At 47.3% G+C, this 22,500-nt stretch overlaps 1 protein-coding gene across 8 annotated transcripts in view; it reads left to right on the top strand.

Moving 5' to 3' along the window:
- The window catches only part of LOC123516136 (ecdysone receptor-like), a 454,056-nt gene that overhangs the window by 322,639 nt on the left and 108,917 nt on the right, over positions 1 to 22,500 (top strand). The window contains exon 1 of one of the 8 annotated variants that reach the window (XM_045275263.1): positions 9,032 to 9,254. The exons of the other annotated variants lie outside the window; for them this stretch is intronic. Coding sequence (XP_045131198.1) covers positions 9,236 to 9,254 — 19 coding nt within the window. The 5' untranslated portion in view covers positions 9,032 to 9,235. Of the gene's footprint in view, positions 1 to 9,031; positions 9,255 to 22,500 lie in introns of those variants that run through there. 8 annotated transcript variants of the gene reach the window in all.

Raw genomic sequence — 22,500 nt, forward strand, 5'->3', positions numbered from 1 at the left:
ATGGAAATGAGGACGAGGGAGAGAGGGAAGGAGGAAGAGACGGTAAATGGGAGGGAGAGGGAGGGAGGAAGGGCTTGAGTGTTTGGAGTGGTTAGGGTGGAGAAACTGGAGGTAATGGACGCTTGGGGTGGAGGGATGGATGGAGAGAGGGAAGGAGTGCAGGAGGGAGGGAGGGAGGGAGAGAGAGGGAGGTTGATACGCTCCTTGCACACTATTATAACCCTGCTGGCCTTGATCTTTGAAGGTGTAACAGCTTACGTACCTCTGAACGACAAGTGAGACACACAAACACCACCTCCTCCTTCTCTTCTTCTACCTCCTACCCCTCTTAGTCTTCCTCTTCCTCCTTCTCCATATCATTAACATTTTCTGACTTCTTGCAATCACCGCGCCACACTCACAATGAAGTCCTCGCATTCTTGTTTTCTTTAGCTTGTTTTCATTGTTTTCATTTGCCGCCGATGACAGGGTTGGTTTCAGCGGCGGGGGGACGTCATGGTAGCTGGTTTGGAGGGCCAGGGTAGCGTCAAGGATCAGGGAGGTAGGGCAGTGCAGGGGGGACGTCAGGAGAAACAGAGAGGGGACAGGGAAGGCAGGGAACAGGAAGGGGAGCAGTCAGTAGGAAGAATCACCGCTCTGTTGGAAAATAGGACAAGTCATGGTCTAGTTTTGTTGCTGTTTTTTTTTTTTTTTTTTTTTGTGGTGCATATATGTATTCTCTCTCTCTCTCTCTCTCTCTCTCTCTCTCTCTCTCTCTCTCTCTCTCTCTCTCTCTCTCTCTCTCTCTCTCTCTCTGCAATGTTCGTTCGTGTTTTTTTTTCTCTCTCTACGTAAGGAGTTTCCGCTTCGTGTTCTTTTCTTTTTCCCTATTTTTTTTTTTTTCGCATTGGATATTTTGTTGCGTCAGTCAGATGTTTGTTCGGCACATGCATTCATTGACTTCTCGGTTTTTTTTGTCCTGATTCCTCCATCTTCCACTTCTCTTCCTATTATCTTCATCCTCCTGCAAACCACAATGTAGGTGCTTGCAGTTTATTATCTTGTATTCTTTCTTCCACTTCTCTTTCATTTTCTTCTCTCTCTCTCCTCTTGTTCTTCCTTCAGGCTACCTTGTACTGCGCCATCGCCTGCCTCAACCTCTCCACCTCCACACACGTGTTCTACATCCCCCTCGCTGTGCCTCCCTCACTCCACCCCCGTCCCTGCTCTTCCTCTGCCCTCTGCTTGGCCACACGCTACCCATCCCACGGCCACGCATCAACTGACACCTAAATCCCCTTAAACCCACAAGAACTGCACTCTTGTATGTACTGTTTTTGTGCAAGTGGCTTTTATTTTCCCCTTTCAGTGGAGAGATATATTTTGATGGAAAGAAAAATGTCCGATCTGTATCTTACATTATATTATAGTGAGTAGTGTTGAATGTGCTATTTTTATACACGTACCCTATTTCCTTTCATTGTAGAGATATATTTAGGAGGGAAAAAAAGTCAAGGCTGCTTCTGAGATTAGGTTAAGTTACGGTAGGTTAGGTAACGATGACTCGAAATACTTTGTTACGTTAGGTTATGTCCAAAATAGCTTTGCTTTCCCTAGTTGGAGGTGGTGATTCCTTAGGTGAAGTCACTGCTCGTGTGTATCGATTACCTGAAGGTTAAATCGCTGCCAAGTGGACGTTCCTGTATAGGCAGTGTGCAAGGGAGGCTGTAAAGATACGTACCTGTGACGAGATGCCTCATTGATTCCGGGTCTCAATTACGTGTGTGTGTGTGTGTGTGTGTGTGTGTGTGTGTGTGTGTGTGTGTGTGAGGGAGATGCTTTGTCGTTTTTATTGTGCATATTCAAGCCACAAACCGGTATACATTGGGTCACTGTGAGGAATTTAATGAAGTGGTTACACAGGTTGCCTCTCGCAGGACACTTGTGGCGGGCATGTCTTCCGCGGTGCCTCCCCTCCACCTTAAAATGACCTTCATGAACTGGCAGACAGAGAGGGAGATGGATAATGACACTGCTGGGGTCGTAAGGTTGTCAATTTGCAAAGCGTGAATCGTGATTGTTAACTAAGAAGGCTTGATATCTGCTGTCTCTGTTCATAATATCCTCTTTCTTTCCTCCTTTTTCCTTTTATCTCTCTCTTTCTCTTCTTGTTCTTTATTCTTTTCCGTGTCCAGTACCTTTTTAATTCTTATGGTTTTTGTATTTTTTCCTCTTTCCTTTTTCATCTTTGTCGTCGTTCTCTTGTTTCTTGTTTTCATCTTTTTCTTTTATTTATCTTTTTATCTTCATCGTTTTCCTCTGTTTCCATCTTGAATACCTCGTCTTTTTTCTCCTCTTGCCTCTCAGCTATTCTTATTTTATTCTTCCACTTCTTCCTCATTCTCTCTTCTCCACTCCTCATACTCATTTCTTTAATCTCTTCTGCATTCTTTCTCTATCTTTTTCATATCCTCATCTTTTTTCTTCCTCTCATTTTTCATCCCCATGCTCATTTTTCATCTTTATCTCATTTTTCTTATCTCGCATTCCTCCTCCTCCTCCTCCTCCTCCTCCTCCTCCTCCTCCTCCTCCTCCTCCTCCTCCTCCTCCTCCTGTTGCTGCTGCTGCTGGATGCGATACGTAACTCTACATCTGTTATGAGTTTTGGGGACGAACTCGAGAAACAATGTGTGTGCAGCGGCGGGGGAGCGAAGGAGGAGTAAATGTATCAGGGGAGAAAAATGAGAAGGGTGTGAGAGGACTGTGAAAAGCAGAGATCTTAGAGGAAATACAATGCTTGTGCCACGCCCTTGATTCTGACACACACACACACACACACACACACACACACACACACACACACACACACACACACACACACACACACACACACACACACACACACACACACACACACACACACTACGATTGACTACTGTTAATTTTCTTGACTCGAATACTTAAAATAATTTCGCAGTCGCATAGAAGCATGACAATCCAGAGAGAGAGAGAGAGAGAGAGAGACCATGGAGACAGACACAGACACAGGTACAGACAAACGGAAAGACTGCACCTTTAAGAGCCGAATTATCCTCAGACGCCAGGCACGGTGAGGCAACTGTCCGGCCGTGACCTGAGCAAAGAAGATGATATCGCCAATAATGATAACAATAATAACTGAAGTGTGTCTTATAAACCAAGGCTGGAATGCGGCTCTCCGATTGTGTGCGTGTGTGTGTGTGTGTGTGTGTGTGTGTGTGTGCGTGTGTGTGTGTGTGTGTGTGTGTGTGAGTGAGGGGAGGAGGAAGGGAGGGAAATTATTGCGTGGGAGGTGTGAAGTGTGGGGAAGGGGAGAAGGTGGTGCGATCTGGCTTCCGGTGGGGGTGAGATGCAGTGTGTGGGGTGTGAGGGGAGGAGAGGGGAGTGCGAGGGCGGGAAGGGAAGATGAGGTGTGTGAAGGAGACAGAAGAGGGGAGGAGGAGGAGGAGGAGGAGGAGAAGGAGAAGGAGGAAGGGGAAGCAAAACCTTTCACCTTGTACCGTCCTCGACCGCATTGAGGAGGAGGAAGAGGAGGAGGAGGAGGAGGAGGAGGAGGATGTGGAGATGGTGGATGTGAATGTGGAGGAGGTTGAAGGGAGGCACTCCACCCTCAGGACAAGTTTCCTCCACCCATCCTCCTCCTCCTCCTCCTCCTCCTCCTCCTCCTCCTCCTCCTCCTCCTCCTCCTCCTCCTCTTTGCTTACTTACATACCGGTCTTCTTGTTGGATGGTTTCAAAGGTCACAAGTAATACAGAAACACTTGGATGCAGAGGCAGGCGACGAGGAGAGAAGGTGAAGCAATCAAGCAGAAAGAGAGGAAAAGAGAGAGACGAGACAGAAATATAGTGGGAGATTATAAAAGTAGGAAAAATAGGAACGGCATGAAGAAGGCAAAGAGAGAGAGAGAGAGAGAGGGTCGGGGGGGGACTTACACCATGTCATATTCGTTTAGTCATGTACACGAAGGTCATTGGTATTGTGACTCTTGGTGAAGGCTCTGGATTATACGAACACAGCTTCCTACCATGCATGAGTCTCTTCCTCGCATTCCATATTTTCTGCCTCGCTGTGTTACGTTGTGTTGTGTTGGGAAGGTGCAGGGAAGCTTGTGTAGTGTTTTTGTCTCCCACCTGCTATTGATTTCCTGGAAGTGAACGTTACGATGAAAATATTTGATGCCTGATTGCAGTTACATTAACGGGGAAAAATGTTTGTCCCTGCTGAAGATACATTCTCTCTCTCTCTCTCTCTCTCTCTCTCTCTCTCTCTCTCTCTCTCTCTCTCTCTCTCTCTCTCTCTCTCTCTCTCTCTCTCTCTCTCTCTCTCTCTCTCTCTCTCTCTCTCTCTCTCTCTCTCTCTCTCTGTCTCTCTGTGTGTGTGTGTGTGTGTGTGTGTGTGTGTGTGTGTGTGTGTGTGTGTGTGTGTGTGTGTGTGTGTGTGTGTGTGTGTGTGTGTGTGTGTGTGTGTGTGTCGCAATGGTCCAGGTGTAGGATTGTGGGACGGTCAGTCGGAAAATACTGATGCCAGGCAAAGGTCTGGCTGCTTCCTTCCATCCACTCACCTTCCTCTCTTTTCCTTTTCCTCCCACTCTCCTCATCTCCTCCTCTACCTGCTCCACCAAATCTTCCTTTTATATATATGCACTTAGTCATACTGCGTTCCTCTCTGCCTCTCAGTCTCTCCTTGATCTCCTCTTCCTCCTCCTCCTCCTCCTCCTCATTTTAGTCTAATGAGGCAGACGCGAGTGTAGCGATGAGGCAACGTGGCAGGTGTGCTGAGGGCAATAGCTGTCTTCAAGGTCTCTGTCACTCGTGCATGCAAGCGACTTCCTTCATGCTTCAGGCAGGTGATACGTCCACCCCCTCGTAGCCCCTTCGCCGGCACCATCCCAACCTCACCTCCATTCCCTCGTCCCGCCATCACCTACGTCTCTTCCTCTTCCTCCTCTACGCATCGGTCTCCTCCGCCTCCTTCGCCACTAGCTGTACAAGGTCACCTACATCAAGATTCTTTTGCCTTCGTTATGTGTGTGTTGAGTTGTTCTTCATTTTTATTTCAGTCTCGTGAGCGTAGTGATGTCTGATGCTTATGATTTCCCGGCTGGCTCCTCTGCTTGCATCACCACCACCACCACCACCACCACCATCATCAACACCACCTGCATGTCTCGCATCATTCCTACCATCACCACCACCACCACCACCACCACCTGCATGTCTCGCATCATTCCTACCATCACCACCACCACCACCACCTGCACCTCTCGCATCATCTCTACCATTACTGCCACCTTTACTTGCATCATCAACACCTGCGTCCCTAACACCACCACGACTATCGCCACCAACATGTCCGTGAATCAGCGTCCGTGCAGCCTTGCCATCTCCACCACGGACGTACGTAGATGTCAACGCTGCGCTTGGTGTTGCTTACCTTGAATGGTGGCAACTTCTCATCTGCACTGGTGCCACCTTCCACCAACACCAGGAGAAAAGGAGGAGGAGGAGGAGGAGGAGGAGGAGGTTTCATTATTACCACATCACAGTTAGCTATATAATATGAACGTTTTTTGGGGAGTGCCTACCCGCAGCGTTGCCAGATTTTCGGAGTGAGTGCATGCGGTGGCGCTAAGCAGAGGAAGGGAGGAAAGGCGGCCGCCTCGCATACCTGCTGCCACCATTGTAGTGGTGTGTGTGCCAAGCGGTGTTGCCGCCTTGACACCACCACGCACCTGCACCACTACTGCCAGAAAAGTGGTGTCGCGCTCAGCAGCAGGTGTAGGAATGGATTAGAAAGTAAACTTGTATGGCTGTGTTAAGGTGGACGAGTGGCGGAGAGAGAGAGAGAGAGAGAGAGAGAGAGAGAGAGAAAAGCGTACACACACACACACACACACACACACACACATAACACAGACAGAGTGATCGCGCCTCCTAATCCATCCAGCCAGATCGCCAGAAGGATAACAAATGTTTGAAAGAAAAAGTGAACATGCGTCGTGGATCCGCCAGACGGGTGGTAGGCATGGAGGGCAGGATGGGGATAGGGGGGCGGTGCTCATCGGCAGTCGCTGCAGCGCTCCGTCCCGCCCTAATGCGTCCGCCGGGGCCACGACACCGCTAATAGACTCCCACGACGCGACAGCCAATCACAGAGCAACTCCAGACGTGGCTCTGTCCAATCAGGAGACGTGACGCAACATCCCTCCATCTCCCCTCTCTCTCTCTCTCTCTCTCTCTCTCTCTCTCTCTCTCTCTCTCTCTCTCTCTCTCTCTCTCTCTCTCTCTCTCTCTCTCTCTCTCTCTCTCTCTCTCTCTCTCTCTCTCTCTCTCTCTCTCTCTCTCGTCCTCATACCTGACTTCCTCCAGGGACTCACTCACCTGGTTATCAAGTTAGAGACAACGGTACCGGCCCACTAGGAAGGGAAGGTTAGGTCAGCGGAGCGAGGGACCCACAGGACCGGTTCATAGGTACGTGACCTGTGCGGGAGGCGGGCGGCCGGCGGGGGAGGAAAGGGAGAGGAGTTAAATATAGGTAGTATTGAGAGAGAGAGAGAGAGAGTGAGTATGTGTGTGTGTGTGTGTGTGTGTGTGTGTGTGTGTGTGTGTGTGTGTGTGTTGTTGTTGTTGTTGTTGTTGTTGCATCATACTAAGTACTCATTAAGAAACTTGAAAAATTAGCATTCTTCGTGGAAATTCTTGCGTTATTTTCCTTATTTCTGCTGTACTGGGGCTGAGTGTCGACCTTTGCGTGCGTCACCTTGACGTCTGAATGTGCATGACGCCGCAGCGCCGAGGTCACGCGGCAACACCGTCACCATGGCAACTCTCCATTCAATTAAGTCCCGTATGTAAAATTTATGTGGATGTGTTACATTAATGGTGTATCCTAGTCCCTTGCGCGCGCGCGTGTGTGTGTGTGTGTGTGTGTGTGTGTGTGTGTGTGTGTGTGTGTGTGTGTGTGTGTGTGTTTCCCTTGGATACGGCTGTGTACATGAGGATATCTGTTGCGCAAGAAAGAACAGGCACCTTCATAACCCCCTTCCCCCTTCCACCCCTCCACCTCCCTAACCTCCCACTCCCTCCCCACTGCCACCACTACCACCACCATTAACTGCGTTCCCTCCCCACCATCCCTCCATTACCTCCCCACCATGAGAACAACTTCCCCACCACCATCATCACTACCTCCTCATTTGCCTCACCCCCCCCCCACCCTCTTCCTCTGCAACACCATTATCTCCACCACCACTACATCTACTTCGTCACCGGCAGCACCACCACCATCACCTCCTTCTTTGCTAACCTTCACCGATACCTTAATTATTTCCACTACCTCTCCATTACTTTCATTATCACTCCTACCTTCACCCCTGTCACCACCATGTCCCTGCCACCTCCACTGCCGTCATCTCTTTCCTCATCATTATCGGCCTCGCCATCATCACCACGTCCTGCATATAATGGACACATACCCTGGCCTTCGCTCCTCCACGGCCGTCCTTAGCCGAGGCAAGCCGAGAGAGCAAAGACATGGGACCGTCGTGCGCCTTTCCAGCTTCACTTTCAACTCACCGCTCCAGTGGCACACAGACACACACTCACAAGAGCCACGTTGCCACACTTCCCCTTCTTGCAGAGGTGCCGCTTCATCCTCCCCCGCCACACCATCGTTTCTCTTCTCGTCTTGTGTTAGAGTTTGTACTTCGAGACCTCCAAGCTGAGTGTCGGTATGCGTGCGTTGAATGGCGGAGCAAGGGCGTGTGAGGGAGGGTTTTGTCAGGGCGTGGCAAGGATCGAGAAGGAATTTCTGGCATTGCGAAAGCCAGCTGTGTGCAAACTCATTGGACCCGCCGACAGATGGCAGCAGCGGGCAGTCAGTCTTCATGCGTGGCCAGTGATGTATTTTCTTCACTTCCCTGTTGTTCGTTTCGTTTTTTTTTTCTCTCTCTTCTTCTTCTTCTCTTCTTTCTTTGTACAGAATAGTCATTGGGTACGTAAAGTTCTCGCCCCGAAAGCAAATATGCCTCATTGAACCCCGCGAGGACGAACCATGAGGCAAGAAGGGGAGATGACGGGGAGGAGGTAAGATGGGGGACGGAAGCGGCGCTCTGGTGAACTGTGGCGGGGAGGATGAAGGAACTCGGAGTGCCAGCGGTAGAATAAAAAACAGCAGCATCAGCATAAGCAATAGTAAAAGTAGTAGTAGAATTAGTAGCAGCGCAATGGAGGGAAGCATGCGGGGAAGGGCAGGTAGGAAGAATGCATGATAGCGGCAGCAGTGCAAGGCGGGCGTGCGGGCGGGCTGGATGGAGGAGGACGTGGTGCGCAGGGTGTGCTGGTGATGGAGGAAGGTGAGGGGGTAGATGGTGTTGGTGTGGAGATAGCGGCTTAGGACGTGCGTTGTGGATGAAGGGCGTACAGCGGGCGGCCGATCGAGCTTGGGAATTAGTTTGGATCACTCTCTGGTGCCTCGTTGAGATCTCTGAGTTAAGTCTGATTTAGGAAGAGGGGAAAAAGTGAGCCTAGAGGAACAGAAGGGAGAATCAAACGTGTGGTATTACTTGGGGAAGGGGAAGAGGTAAGGGCGCATTGAGGGGAATGGTGAGGAGAGGGGGCGTTCTGAAGGGGTCCTAGGGAAGGGGGTGATTCGAGGTGCCCCGTGTGACCTTCTGCGTCTCCTTCACCGCCACCTTGCTTGTGCGTCCTACCATTTGCAGAGAAGGAGAAGGGGGAGGAAGAAGAGGAAGAGGAGGAGGAGGAGGAGGAGGAGGAGGAGGAGGAGGAGGAGGAGGAGAGAGATACGGAATATGCAATTTTGCCAAATGCACAATTTTACAAAGATTCGTACACACACACACACACACACACACACACACACACACACACACACACACACACACGGGCTACGCGGCCGCTAAGGATATTGGCTCGTTTTCTAATAACTTTACGGACGATGCCCCGAGCTTAAAGGGTACAGTCCCTTACCTCTTGGTGCTGTCAAGGCATCGTGGCTCCGGAGCGCGCGGCTGAACAGTGTGACGCTTTCCTGACTCATTTGCGCGTCTTTCACCAGTGTATCTCCCGTCAGCGTTACCACATCAATTAGATATCGTCAGCATTTCTTCCCATTGCACTTCACCGGGTCTCATCATCTCATCACCGAGTCTTTCCATGCATCGTTAGCGGGATTGCATCAATTCAGCTCATAAACGGCATGGCTCTGGGATCTGAAGGTGAGAATCTTTGAATCTTGATAGAATTCATGTTGAGTGCTGAAGTGATAAGAAAAGAAAACAAGCAATGGAAGGCATATAATAACTTAAGATATTTACGAGTACTGCAACACCTCGAAAACCACATCAACATAACGGTATGTAGAACTACAAAACCTCTTGTATCCTAATTCTCTTTACTCTAATATTTTTCTTTCAGTGCAGTGGCCTTCAAAATATCATACCGCTTAAGCGTTTATATTTTTCCTTCTAACTACACTCCTGTCTCACCATATACGTGAAGTAGACAACAAAACGTAACGCACATTGCTGAGTAGTGGACCTTCACTCCCGTAGACTAGGCGTCGCTGAGATCCATAGAGAAGAACCCGGAGACTTTATTGCATCCCCAAGGTTGTTAAATGTTCCTCGAGACATCACAGTTAATATTCTGAGTGGAGAGGAAAGCGAGCAGCGTATAGATTAAAGCACAGGGATACAGAGACTACCTGAGCAACACCAGATCAAGATAGCAACTCTGTACTAAATATAGAACTACCAGGGGTGTTTCAGCTCGATAGAGAGAGGAGGGAGGGGAAAAAAGAATACATCAGAGAAAAAAAGGGTAAAAAAGCTAGATCGTCAGGAAGGAGAAAGGCGAGGGTGTCTGTAGAGATCAAGAGAGGCTGAGTAAGGAAAAGGGAGTTGTGGGGGGGTGCGGAACAAAGCCAGGGAACAGGGAACAAAGGGGATCACGGGCATGGGGAACAATGGAGGGTGTGGACGGCCTGACCCATCAACATACAGGTGGGATAGAGGCTGACGGAGTGTGTTTGCGAGGTGTGTTTGCCGGACCGTGGGAGCCTTACCTTGCTACCATCCGACACGATCCCCCCACCCCATTCTCTCTCTCTCTCTCTCTCTCTCTCTCTCTCTCTCTCTCTCTCTCTCTCTCTCTCTCTCTCTCTCTCATTCTAAAACTACCATGCACTTTGTTGCCACGTCGACTCTTCCTCCTCTTCTTCTCCTCCTCTTCTCTTCTTCCTCCCCTCTTCCTCCTTCCCTCTTTTCTTCACTTCTCCCCTTCCCACTAACCGTCACCCCATCAGCAGGTCAGCCTTCCCCAGCTTCTGTTCCCCCCATCACGAGGGCGTTACGCAAGGCCATAGCTGTGACCTTTCCCCATATAGACAATACGCCCGCATGACCTTCCTGCCGCGGCCCCACATAATGTTAATGACCCGCTGTCACCCTCTCTCTCTCTCTCTCTCTCTCTCTCTCTCTCTCTCTCTCTCTCTCTCTCTCTCTCTCTCTCTCTCTCTCTCTCTCTCGTGTGTGTGTGTGTGTGTGTGTGTGTGTGTGTGTGTGTGTGTGTGTGTGTTTTAACAGATGTTTCATAATAGCATGTTGTATGTAGATCCCTATGATATTATTGGGAAGGTCTCTCTCTCTCTCTCTCTCTCTCTCTCTCTCTCTCTCTCTCTCTCTCTCTCTCTCTCTCTCTCTCTCTCTCTCTCTCTCTCTCTCTCTCTCTCTCTCTCTCTAATAGCATGTTGTATGTAGATCTCTATGATATTATTGGGAAGGTCTCTCTCTCTCTCTCTCTCTCTCTCTCTCTCTCTCTCTCTCTCTCTCTCTCTCTCTCTCTCTCTCTCTCTCTCTCTCTCTCTCTCTCTCTCTCTCTCTCTCTCTTGTAAATCTGTATTACGTTTATCATCGTCGTTGTTTTATCATCATTAGCATTATCTGATTACACGTGTTGTTTTTTTTCCCAATAATTTTCCTCAACACTAACATCATTTCATACGTTTTTTAATTTTTTTTTTAAATCCATCTTACTCTCCTCCACCATATCACATTTAACCAACCAGCCAGCCAGCCTACCTACTTACGTAAATACGAGGGTACAAAAAATATTATTAACTACCTGACATGGAAAAATCAAATCGCATGAAGTCGTATCGGAAAATCTAATCGCTGAAAACATATTGAGAGATCTTATCACGCCATCGAAGTATTTGCTATTTATTAGAGCGTCATGTCATATCAGCCTCTCATCAGCTTATAGTCCCCGAGTGTTCTCCTGTCGCTGTGGCCCTGGGGAGGAAGATTTATGAACGATAGCGAGGCAGATCCACGCAGGCACGCTAGGGTGATAGGTAACTCTCAGGTGTGGGACATGCTAACAGAGCGAGGACGAGGATGAGGACTAGAGCTATTTTATATTCAGGGTCTTTCAATGTTTGCTTGTGGAGAGAAGTAGTAGTAGTGGTGGTGGTGGTGGTGGTGGTGGTGGTGGTGGTGGTGGTGGTGGTGGTTGATGTACATGTTGTATCATTTATTTGTTTGTGTTATATTTCTGCTACCACCTTTACCACCATCGCCACCATCATCACGACTACCACCATCACCACTATCACTACCACTACCGCTATCACTACCACCACCACTACCACTATCACAAACACCACCACCACCACCACCACCACCTCCTCCTCCTCCAAGAATTGTTACCCTTATCATTGCCATTATTATTATTATTATTATTATTATTATTATTATTATTATTATTATTATTATTATTATTATTATCTCCATTGCCATCAGTCACCCGCCATTAGTCATTCCGCATATGTTATCAGGAGCAAGCACAGTCGAATACTCTCTCTCATGTCTTTCTCTAATCTCTTCCTTTGCATTCCCTCTCTTCCATCCCTTTATCATCTTTTCCTATCATTCTATTTATCTTACTTCATGCATCTCCTTCTCTGCATTCCTTTCCAATTCATTCATTTCTCTCCCTTCCTTATTCGTCACCTCATTTCCCTTACCTTCCTCACGCCTCTAATACAACACAACACACGCTAGATAGAGGTAAACACACTATTTTCCTCCGTTTCCCTACCTTTCAATTCATATCCAGACACAGGCAAAGCTCCCAGTCCGCCGCGGCTTCAAATAGCAGCGTGTACCCTCAAGCTCGGCACATTCAGACTCCGTTTTCTCTGTCAGGGTTATAGGCTTCCAAGTAGGGCATTTAGTTGAGTTTCTCCTTAGCCCCATTTTCTTTTGCAATGGTGTTGACCTTCAGCATCATGGAGGACGGGAGGCGGGAGTCTTGTCTTGTCTTAGCTTGTCTTAGCTTGCCTTGGCTGGGCTGGCGCGATGTTGTGTGCTGCAGTGGCTCTGAATTATGTATACTGGGAGGTCATGATACAGCGAGGGGTGTCTGTATGCATGGTAATAGTAGTGGCCGATGTAATATGTGTACGGCTGCCTGACCTCAGTGGCAGCTGGTGTCAGGGGCCTTGCGTGGGACGGACGACCCTTGTAGTGTGCAGCCTCATCCATATTTATGTGTGTGCCATGTTTGTTGATGTTGTCGGGGTTGTGTGTGTGTGTGTGTGTGTGTGTGTGTGTGTGTGTGTGTGTGTGTGTGTGTGTGTGTGTGTGTGTGTGTGTGTTGCCATCTACCTCTATTTATATACGTGTACCCATATAGGAGAGAGAGAGAGAGAGAGAGAGAGAGAGAGAGAGAGTCTGTGTTACAAGTGTTTTCTCTCTTTATATGTACCATTTTTCAGAGAGAGAGAGAGAGAGAGAGAGAGAGAGATTAACATTTGTTTTTGTCACGGAGACATTTTCAGCAGAGTTCTCACCTTTGCACAAATGCTTGTCATCTTTTTCTTTTCTCTGTGAGACCTGAATGACTTGATCTCTGCTTGAAGGTTCCCTCGCGCCACCTCATCACCGCCATATTCAGGGAAAGTCTCTATGCTATTCACCTTTATTATTCAGCCTGGGAGTCATTATCACCATCATTATTACCAACACTAACAGTGACACTAATACTTCTGCTGCATCGTCATCATCATCATCATCATCATCATCGTCATCATCGTCGTCGTCATCATCCACATCATTGTCCAGAGATGGTATGGCTTCTGTCTGGTCATAGTCTGGGTCACGGCCACCGGACCCTTACTTTCACCACCACTACCACTATACTACTGCTACTACTCTCTCCTGCACCACCACCACCACCACCGCTACCTCAACAAGAAGCTCAGAAACAGCAAGAACAAGTCTGTTGCCACACGAGTGACTAAAACCAATTCAACACGCGAGAGAGGCAGAAAGACACACACACACACACACACACACAGAGAGAGAGAGAGAGAGAGAGAGAGAGAGAGAGAGTGTGTGTGTGTGTGTGTGTGTGTGTTCAAAGAAAGAAAAAAAAAGTTTCCCCGTTGTTATCGACGTTTTCCGGCACCGAGAAAAACTGGTCGCGGTATCCTGTACTTATGTAGAAGAAGCAAGTGATTCTCCTTCTGTCCGTCTTGCTATCCTCCCTTCCGTCCGTCTGTGCGTCCGTTCGCCCGTGGCCTCCCTTGCCCTCTCTCCACAGCTCCCCATGTTTACTTCCCAATCACTGAGGAGGTTCACATTGGAGTCGGAACGGTAGAAGTTTATGTATCTTTTCCGATTCTCCCGATATTTCTTGCTTTCCTTTGCCAAATTAAATTGATCCTCACTTCCCATCCCTTCTTAATAACTAGTGAGTTCAGATTGGAAAATTTAACTGGCATGATTTCTTTTCTCTGTTAAGTATCTGAATATTCCCCGCTCCTCTTGGGTGAAATTTACTTTACCCTGATCTTTCCGTTCCTTATGTTGGCTTCTCTCTCTCTCTCTCTCTCTCTCTCTCGTGGTCGTTCTGGCTTGAGTTTCTGTAGCATGTGTAGTTTTCTTTATTTCAAATGGTACAATATTTCTCTCCATCCTTTGTAACATTATCCTGTCCTCTACTCTATTACTCCCCGTGTTTGCCTCTGACTTTTCAAGGCGTTGTGTTCTTTTATCTTGAATCTTTCCCTGAGTTATCCTGACCCTCACCTCATCACTCCCTGTGTTTGCTTCTCAGGCACAGAGTAAATTCAGTTTTTGTGGCGTGCATTTCCTTATCTTGAATATCTTGTCTAGGAGCTCATGTCTTTCTTTACTAAACTACCAAAAAAATCATAGAAATGCATGCATTGTATTGAGTACAAGGCTGCGTTACCATGCAGGCTAAGTTCAAAGACGCACCACTGAGAACACCGCCACTAATGGGAATGAGCACACAGGATAAGTTTCTTGTGACCTTTCTTGACCTCAAAGCAGCCTTCGCCGGCCCATCCGTCCGTCTGTTTGCGGTGAAAACACTAGGAATGAGTTATTGCATCCTGCTGAAGCTCGTGATTGCCCTCATGCCTCCCTCGCCTTGCCTCGCCTGCCTAGCTGCCGTTGGAGGTGCGCCTTCGCCTTCGCCCCGCCATTCATTCATCTGCTTTGTAATTAGATTGCGGCCAGACGTTACTTTATTGGGCGTTGAGAGTACAAGTGGGGTTCGGAAGGATGCGGCTGTGTGTGTGTGTGTGTGTGTGTGTGTGTGTGTGTGTGTGTGTGTGTGTGTGTGTGGAGCTAGGGAGGGTGGGGTGGTTGCATGTGAGTGTTGGTTTAGGCCTAGCTTCAATGTTAGATCATGACTGAGAGGCGTTGAAGTCCCGGGGAATTGTTCCGTTCATGTGTGTGTGTGTGTGTGTGTGTGTGTGTGTGTGTGTGTGTGTGTGTGTGTGTGTGTGTGTGTGTGTGTGTGTGTGTGTGTGTGTGTGTGTGAAATATATACTTTAAGAGAGAGAGAGAGAGAGAGAGAGAGAGAGAGAGAGAGAGAGAGAGAGAGAGAGAGATTGATAAACTAAGCTGCTGAAAACCATGAGAAGAAACGTATTGAAGGTAAACAAAAAACATTTATAACATCTTATGATAAAAAGAAGAAGAAGAAGAAGAAAGACTAACGCCAAACAGAAGTGGACAAAACTGGTGGCGTCGTGTAAGGTGCTCTATGCAAACCCAAATATTATGGATTCTAATCAGTTACCGCCGCTCCTTGTTTCCTCACACTGGATAGGGAACGCGTGGCCCCCGACCTTGGCAGCCCCTCATGTGTCTCCCCACATGTGTCTCCCATGCAGGTGTGGGGAGACAGCAGCTGCGTGTCGTGTCGCCTGGTAAATAATAGCGATGTATCTGTCTAATGGAGAGGATGATGGGGAAGTGACGGAGGCGAGGAAGGGAAAAAGTGAGGATTGAAATGGGGGAAGGAGGTAATGGCTTGTAATGAAGTGAGTCAAGTTTTTCCTTTGATCTTTTTTTGGTCCTTTGTTCTTATTGCGTTGTGGTAATTACTGCCATCGTGATTTGCTGTTCCTTGTTCGTTGGCTTCAATTCACCGCCGGTTTTTTGGATTTGAATACCTGTGTGTGGGAGTCCTTACGTTGGCTTCACGCTACCCACCTTTGCTCTCCCCCCTTCCTTTCCTTTCCCACAATTCATGCACTCCCCCTGCTCCATCCCCCCCTTCTGCCTCTCTTTCCCTCCCCTCCGGATCATGACCTGCGTGACCTTTTCCCTCTCCAGATCACCCCCTCCCCACCTCCTCCTTCCTCCGTGACCCCGGAACTCCCGCCACGACCTCGGACGGTGACTCCTAGGACATGGACCCCCAGACACTGCGCCCTGACTTCCCTCCTCCTTCTCCTTCTCCTTCTCCTCCTCCTCCTCTTCCTCCTCCTCTTCCTCTTGTGCCTCTCAGTCTGTCCTTCCTCGTTCCTCCGCCCCTCCCTCCATTTTTCAAGGTTAAATGATGCAAAAAATTAGAGAAATACCATTTTATTTGGCTCTTAGACTTAAAGTTTACAAAAAATACACAAGACGACTTTTGCTGCCATTGTTAGTGGAATAGTTACTAGTAGTAGTAGTAAAGAGTATAGTGGGGTTACTTAGGTTGCTTATCCAAGGTAATGGGAGGCAGGGTTGCGGTTCAGGGAAGGAGCTTTACACAATGGCATGATCCTGTTTCTCTTTGCCTTTATGGGGTGGATGGTGGTTTTGTTCGTGTTTTTGTCTTATTTTTGAAGTTGATATCTTTATGGCCTCTCGTGAGCTATGTGTGTGTGTGTGTGTGTGTGTGTGTGTGTGTGTGTGTGTGTGTGTGTGTGTGTGTGTGTGTGTGTGTGTGTGTTTCCCACAGACCTTCCTTCTTTCGCTGTTAGTTGAATGAGGTCTCATGTCTCTGCACGACCTTCCAATTTTCCCACGGCGAATTTTAACTTACAGAGAGAGAGAGAGAGAGAGAGAGAGAGAGAGAGAGAGAGAGAGAGAGAGAGATTTTAACCCTGTACTGTCTCTTAGGCTTAACGGTGGTGCGTAGTGGCGGCGGCTCCTCCCAACACGATGACTAAGAAAAAGCTATGAGAGGGTGATCAAGTGTGACGTTTGGGAGCATTCGTAGAAAACGGAGGAGTCAAAGGGAACGGGAAGCGTGACACGGGAGGAACCAAAGAAAATGGATGGGATAAAGGAGGGACATTTTTCAAGGTGTAATGGATGTAAAGATTAAAAGATTTACTATTTTCTTTAGCCTTTTCTTGGACTTAAAACTGACAAAATAAAACGCACAGACGACTTTTGCTCCCATTGTTGTTGGATTAGTATAGATAGTAGTAGTAGTAGTAGTAGTAGTAGTAGCATCAACATCAGCCCCAGCATTTTTAGTAGCAGTAACAGTAATTATTATTATTCCTCTTGCACTCTGCTTGTACTTGTCTGGAGGTCGGCTTGTCTGCGTGTCTGCTTGTCTGGGCTTATCGCGGCTGAGGCTGAGACCGTGGCAGATGGGATGAGGTTTTCTACTTAAGGCAAGGGTGACTGTGGAGAGGCGGGAGAGTGCGGAGAAGCAAGAGTAACCAAGGCAGGGAGGGACACGAGAAGGGGATCCATCAGAACTCAAGACGTGTAGTGCGCAATGCTGGTTAGCGATATTACTGCTCTATTTGTCTTGATGAGCCCTACTAAATATGCGTTTTCCTTCATAACTACCTCTTATCTATTTCCTGATGCTTTGATGTCTTTTGCGAGGGGGTATTTTCTCTCTCCGTGTTTATGCCCCTTCCTCAGCAAGACCTTATTTTCCCTGTCCCTCCATCACGCTAAGAAGGATGAAGCTGACACATCCTGATAGGCCGCGCAGTTTATGAACAGGTCTCCATGCATTTTATTATCCATTGTCCTGTGCTTGAAGGCTTAGTGTCCAGGCGGCGAGACAAGAACATCCATTAGGTATGCGGGAAGAGGCTCAGGAAGGCAAGCTTACGAAGGCAGGGACAGGCTGGGCTAAGTAGGCAAAAACTGGCTATTAAACCAAGAAATATACTCAAGACAGGAATGGACAGGGACAGGGAAGGACGAGGGAGGGAGGCGGTGGCTGACGGGCATTAATAATTGTCATGATATTGCTTAAACTTACCAAAATAACCAGTCAGGCAGGCCTCTCGCTGACGGCTTGGATACAGAGCCCGCCACAAGCCTCCAGGGGACCCAACCGCTACAAGATTGAGACCTGAAGGAAACACGGGAGTGGAACCAGGATCTTGAAAACCGGAGACTTAAATTTGGCGACCGCGGAGGAGATGAGGAGGAGGAAAGGTGACGGAATGCTCGTAAAATAAAGGAAAGGAGGAGATGGAGGAAGAAGGAAAGGCTTAAAACACAGTCATGATTTGATATATAACGTGCGAAGTGAAGGAAAAGTGAAAAAAAAGGAGAGATGCATGAGATAGGCAAGAGAGGGAAGAGAGAGAGAATAATAGGTTGTAAGATTGATGATGGAAACAAAAAAATGGGTTACATTCAGGGAGAGGATGGGTAAAAGGGCGTTGAGGTGTGCCCAAGGTCCCATTTCTGCCTCCTCGGTGGTTTATCCTTTTATGGGGTGGGCAGGCAAGCAGGTAGGAAGGGAAGGATAAAGAGGAAGGCAGGGAATGAGGGATGGAGGGCAGGAAGGAGGCTCTCTAAGGTGACGCAGTCCTCGTTGAAGGGTAACCGTTACTTGGAGGCCCAAAGCACCCTTCTTTTTGTCCAGCCGTCTCTGTGTGTGTGTGTGTGTGTGTGTGTCCGTGTGTCCGTGTCTCTGTCCGTTCGTCCTTTGCCTAACGCAATAGCCGGTGTGTGTGTGTGTGTGTGTGTGTGTGTGTGTGTGTGTGTGTGTGTGTGTGTGTGTGTGTGTGTGTGTGTGTGTATTTACCTAGTTGTAATTTTACAGGGCCTGGGCTTTATGCTCGTGTGGCCCCGTCTCCATATCTACACTTATCCAATTTTTCTTTAAAACTATGCACACTCTTAGCTAACACCACTTCCTCACTCAAACTGTTCCAAGTCTCAACATATCTTTGCGGGAAACTAAATTTTTTAACATCTCTCAGACGACATAATGTAATATATCGATACATACATCAGCTTCGTATATAAATGCAGTGTGTGTGTGTGTGTGTGTGTGTGTGTGTGTGTGTGTGTGTTTAAGCATTCGCATGAAAACACACCAGCAATATTTTTTTCCTAGTATTTATACAATCCAATGTGCACGTCCTCGAGTTTACGACGAGGAAGTGCATCATACTGCATTTATATACGAAGCTGATGTATGTATCGATATATTACATTGTGTCGTCTTATCTCCCCCTCACATCTATAATGAGGGAGGCCCACTGTTGCCGCACTGCCAAACAAAACACTTAAGAGCTGACAGAAAATAAAATAAAATAAATGAATAAATAGAATAAATAAAAGAAAAGATAAAAATTTCACCAACTTTCCCAACCTTTGTTTTGTTAAGGTGATATTTTTCTCTTATTCTGCAGCATTTCATTGTATTTCAACCTTTTGCATTACACGTGTCTCTCCGTGCCTGCCTGTCCGTCTCAGCATGTTAGTCTCTATTTATTCTGCTTATTTTCTTGCAGTCTTTCAATATGTATGCATGTCCCTCTGCCTGTCTCTTCCTGTTCCCTTCTTGTGCTTTATTGTCTGCCTGTCAGTGTGGCTGTCAGTTCGTCTGTCTGTTGATTGCCAAACACCGCCTTGCACATCACCATAACATCGTCCTGCACGCTCTCGGGCATACAACAGGAGTGCTGCAAGCTTTCCTATCCCAAAAGATTCCCCCTCTCCTGCTGCTCCAAACCTCCTTCACCCCGCAACCATCTGTCTTTCCTTTTCTCCCCATCGCCTAATTGAATTCAAGGGGAGTGCCGCAAGGTTTCCCACACAAATGTTCCTCCCTCTTTCTTTATCTTCCTTCCTTAGACTTCGTTGGTCCCACTACCTCCTTTCCGTCTAGCCTTCCGTCACTTCACCCTCAGCGTTCTCATCACCACGGAATACAAGAAGTCATGCAAGGGTTCCCATCACAGTACGCTTTCCTTCATCCTTACCTAAACAGCCTCCACCTCCACAACCGTCCGTTCTTCCCTCTTTCCCTACCACTATCACCGCCACCTTTACCATCATTGGACTTCTATATACCTCCATTATATCCCCGTTCCTTCCCAAAACTCATATATTCCCCATCCTCATAATCTTTTCCCTCCTTTCCCCTCGTTGTTCACCATCCACACAACCTTCCATGTATCCTTCTATCCCTGTATACTCCTCCACCTTCAGTACACTTCCAAATCTATCCCCTCCGAGCCACACCACCCCATATTCCTTCCCAAAGCTCATATATTCGACACCTCATAATCTTTCCCCTCCTTGTTCTCTATCCTTACAATCTTCCATGTGTCTGTCTATCCCTCTATACTCCTCCACCTTCAGTACACTTTCAAATGCATCCCCTTCGAGCCACACCTCCCCTTGCCGCCCCTGCCCTGCTTGCCTCAAGAGAAAAAGATGATAAGGCATAGCAGGTTGGAGTGTGTTTTCGAGGGTTCAACGCCGTAAAAGTCCATCGTAAAAAGAGACAGTTACCTTTAGTGTCATAATGAACACCTGTCCTATAAAGCTGCGAGACGGTGAGGATTGCCCGCTGATGGGTATGAGACCTGTGTGTGTGTGTGTGTGTGTGTGTGTGTGTGTGTGTGTGTGTCTCTCTCTCTCTCTCTCTCTCTCTCTCTCTCTCTCTCTCTCTCTCTCTCTCTCTCTCTCTCTCTCTCTGGTTTTGAGTGTTCTCTCCTTTTTGTTCAGTTTTAAGTTCATTTTGTCTTATCAGTTTCCTTGCAACCCTTCCATTGTTTCCTCCTCCATTTCTCTCTCCTCCGAATTCTTTTCTTCTTATCATTTTACTTGCTTTCATGTTTCTCTTCTTCCTCCTCCTCCTCCTCCTCCTCCTCCTCCTCCTCCTCCTCCTCCTCCTCCTCCTCTTAGTCGTCTTCCTCCATTTCGTCGTGTAAAACTGCACTGAAAACTCACGAAAAAAGAAAAGAAAAAGAAGGAAGGACGAAAAACGAAAACGCGAAGGAATGCAAGGAAAGAGAAGGTAGAAAAAAGGAGGAGGAGGAGGAGGAGGAGGAGGAAGGATAGTTAGTACCACCAGAATGAAAAAGAAAAGGTTAAGGGTGTTCCGTGAAAGATATAAACATCCCTAGACCAGGCAAGTATCCCAGGCATGTTGGTGGTGGTGGTGGTGGTGGTGGTGGTGGTGGTGGTGGTGCAGGATGTGGGAAGACCGGCGAATAACTTGGCTGGGATCGAAGGTTTGCTTACGTACGGAGTGTAGAGAGAGAGAGAGAGAGAGAGAGAGAGAGAGAGAGATGAATTCAGGAAGTTATGATTTGGTTTGGTTTATTCAGTGGTCAGAGAGAGAGAGAGAGAGAGAGAGAGAGAGAGAGAGAGAGAGAGAGAGAGAGAGTATTCTCGATATTGCATCAGATTATTTTTTGTAAGAAACTGAGAAAGATTTAAAATTGCTGGATATTTCTTTGTTTTTTCTTATTTACCTGAGATATATATATATATATATATATATATATATATATATATATATATATATATAGAGAGAGAGAGAGAGAGAGAGAGAGAGAGAGAGAGAGAGAGAGAGAGAGAGAGAGATACGACGAAAACAAATACCAGAACTGTTGAAACTAGGGTATCTACCGATCAACATATTTACTACTACTACTACTACTACTACTACTACTACTACTACTACTACTACTACTACTACTACTACTACCACCACTACTGCTACTACAAGTGAGAGAGAGAGAGAGAGAGTAATAATAATAATAATAATAATAATAATAATAATAATAATGATAATAATATACGGTTTAATAGTTTGGCAGTGCAACAAAAAATTTACACTGAAAATATACAAGGGGGGGGACATTAAAACAATGAAATGAGTATGTGTGTGTGTGTGTGTGTGTGTGTGTGTGTGTGTGTGTGTGTGTGTGTACGGAGGGCAGAGAACAGCAGTTATGTGGGCAAGGAGTTAGCACAGGCTGTCAGGAAGGAACCCTCTGGGGAGGAAGTGTGTTACCTGAGGGAAGGAGTAGAGTAGTGTGGGGCCCCTTGACCTTGAGGAAGTAACCCTAGCGCCCCTCCTCCTCCTCCTCCTCCTCCTCCTCCTCCTCCTCCTCCTCCTCCTCCTCCTCCTCCTCCTCCTCCTCCTCCTCCTCCTCCTTACTTCGCATGGTTTACCTTTTGATAAGACACAGTGAGGCATAATGTCTATCTGTTCTCTCTCTCTCTCTCTCTCTCTCTCTCTCTCTCTCTCTCTCTCTCTCTCTCTCTCTCTCTCTCTCTCTGGTGATAATTAAACCTTACTTTTTGCGCTTTTAAACTCCCCAGTCATCAGGAGGGCAAAGATTAAGGAGTAATCAAGCGGCAGGAACCCTCACAGTGAACCACCGACCTAAGAGATATTACACATGTTTCCTTCTGGTTTGGCAGTGTAAGAGTAAATAATATGCAGGTATTCTCTCCTCACATTCTTTTTTTCTGTGCTATTGTTTCGCACCTTTGTGTTGAATAGCGTCTGTCATTGGCCACGCTAAGACAGACTCTGTTTTTAGTAAGTAATTTATGATTCAGGCACGCAGTTTATGATCAGAATGTGTGTTTCTTTCTCTCTTCCCTTTCATATATTACGTTTCATGGTTAAGACTGTATAGCTACTGCTGTTGCTACTTCTACTTCTTCTACTACTACTACTACTACTACTACTACTACTACTACTACTACTACTACTACTACTACTACTACTACTACTACTTGCGACCTACCCCTTCTTTCCCTTCCAGCAAACTGTCACCTGATAATTGAAAACACACACACACACACACACACACACACACACACACACACACACACACACACACACACACACACACACACACACACACACACACACACACACACACACACACACACACACACACACACA

Source organism: Portunus trituberculatus, chromosome 40 (assembly GCF_017591435.1).
Source record: "Portunus trituberculatus isolate SZX2019 chromosome 40, ASM1759143v1, whole genome shotgun sequence".
Lineage (NCBI taxonomy): Eukaryota > Metazoa > Arthropoda > Malacostraca > Decapoda > Portunidae > Portunus > Portunus trituberculatus.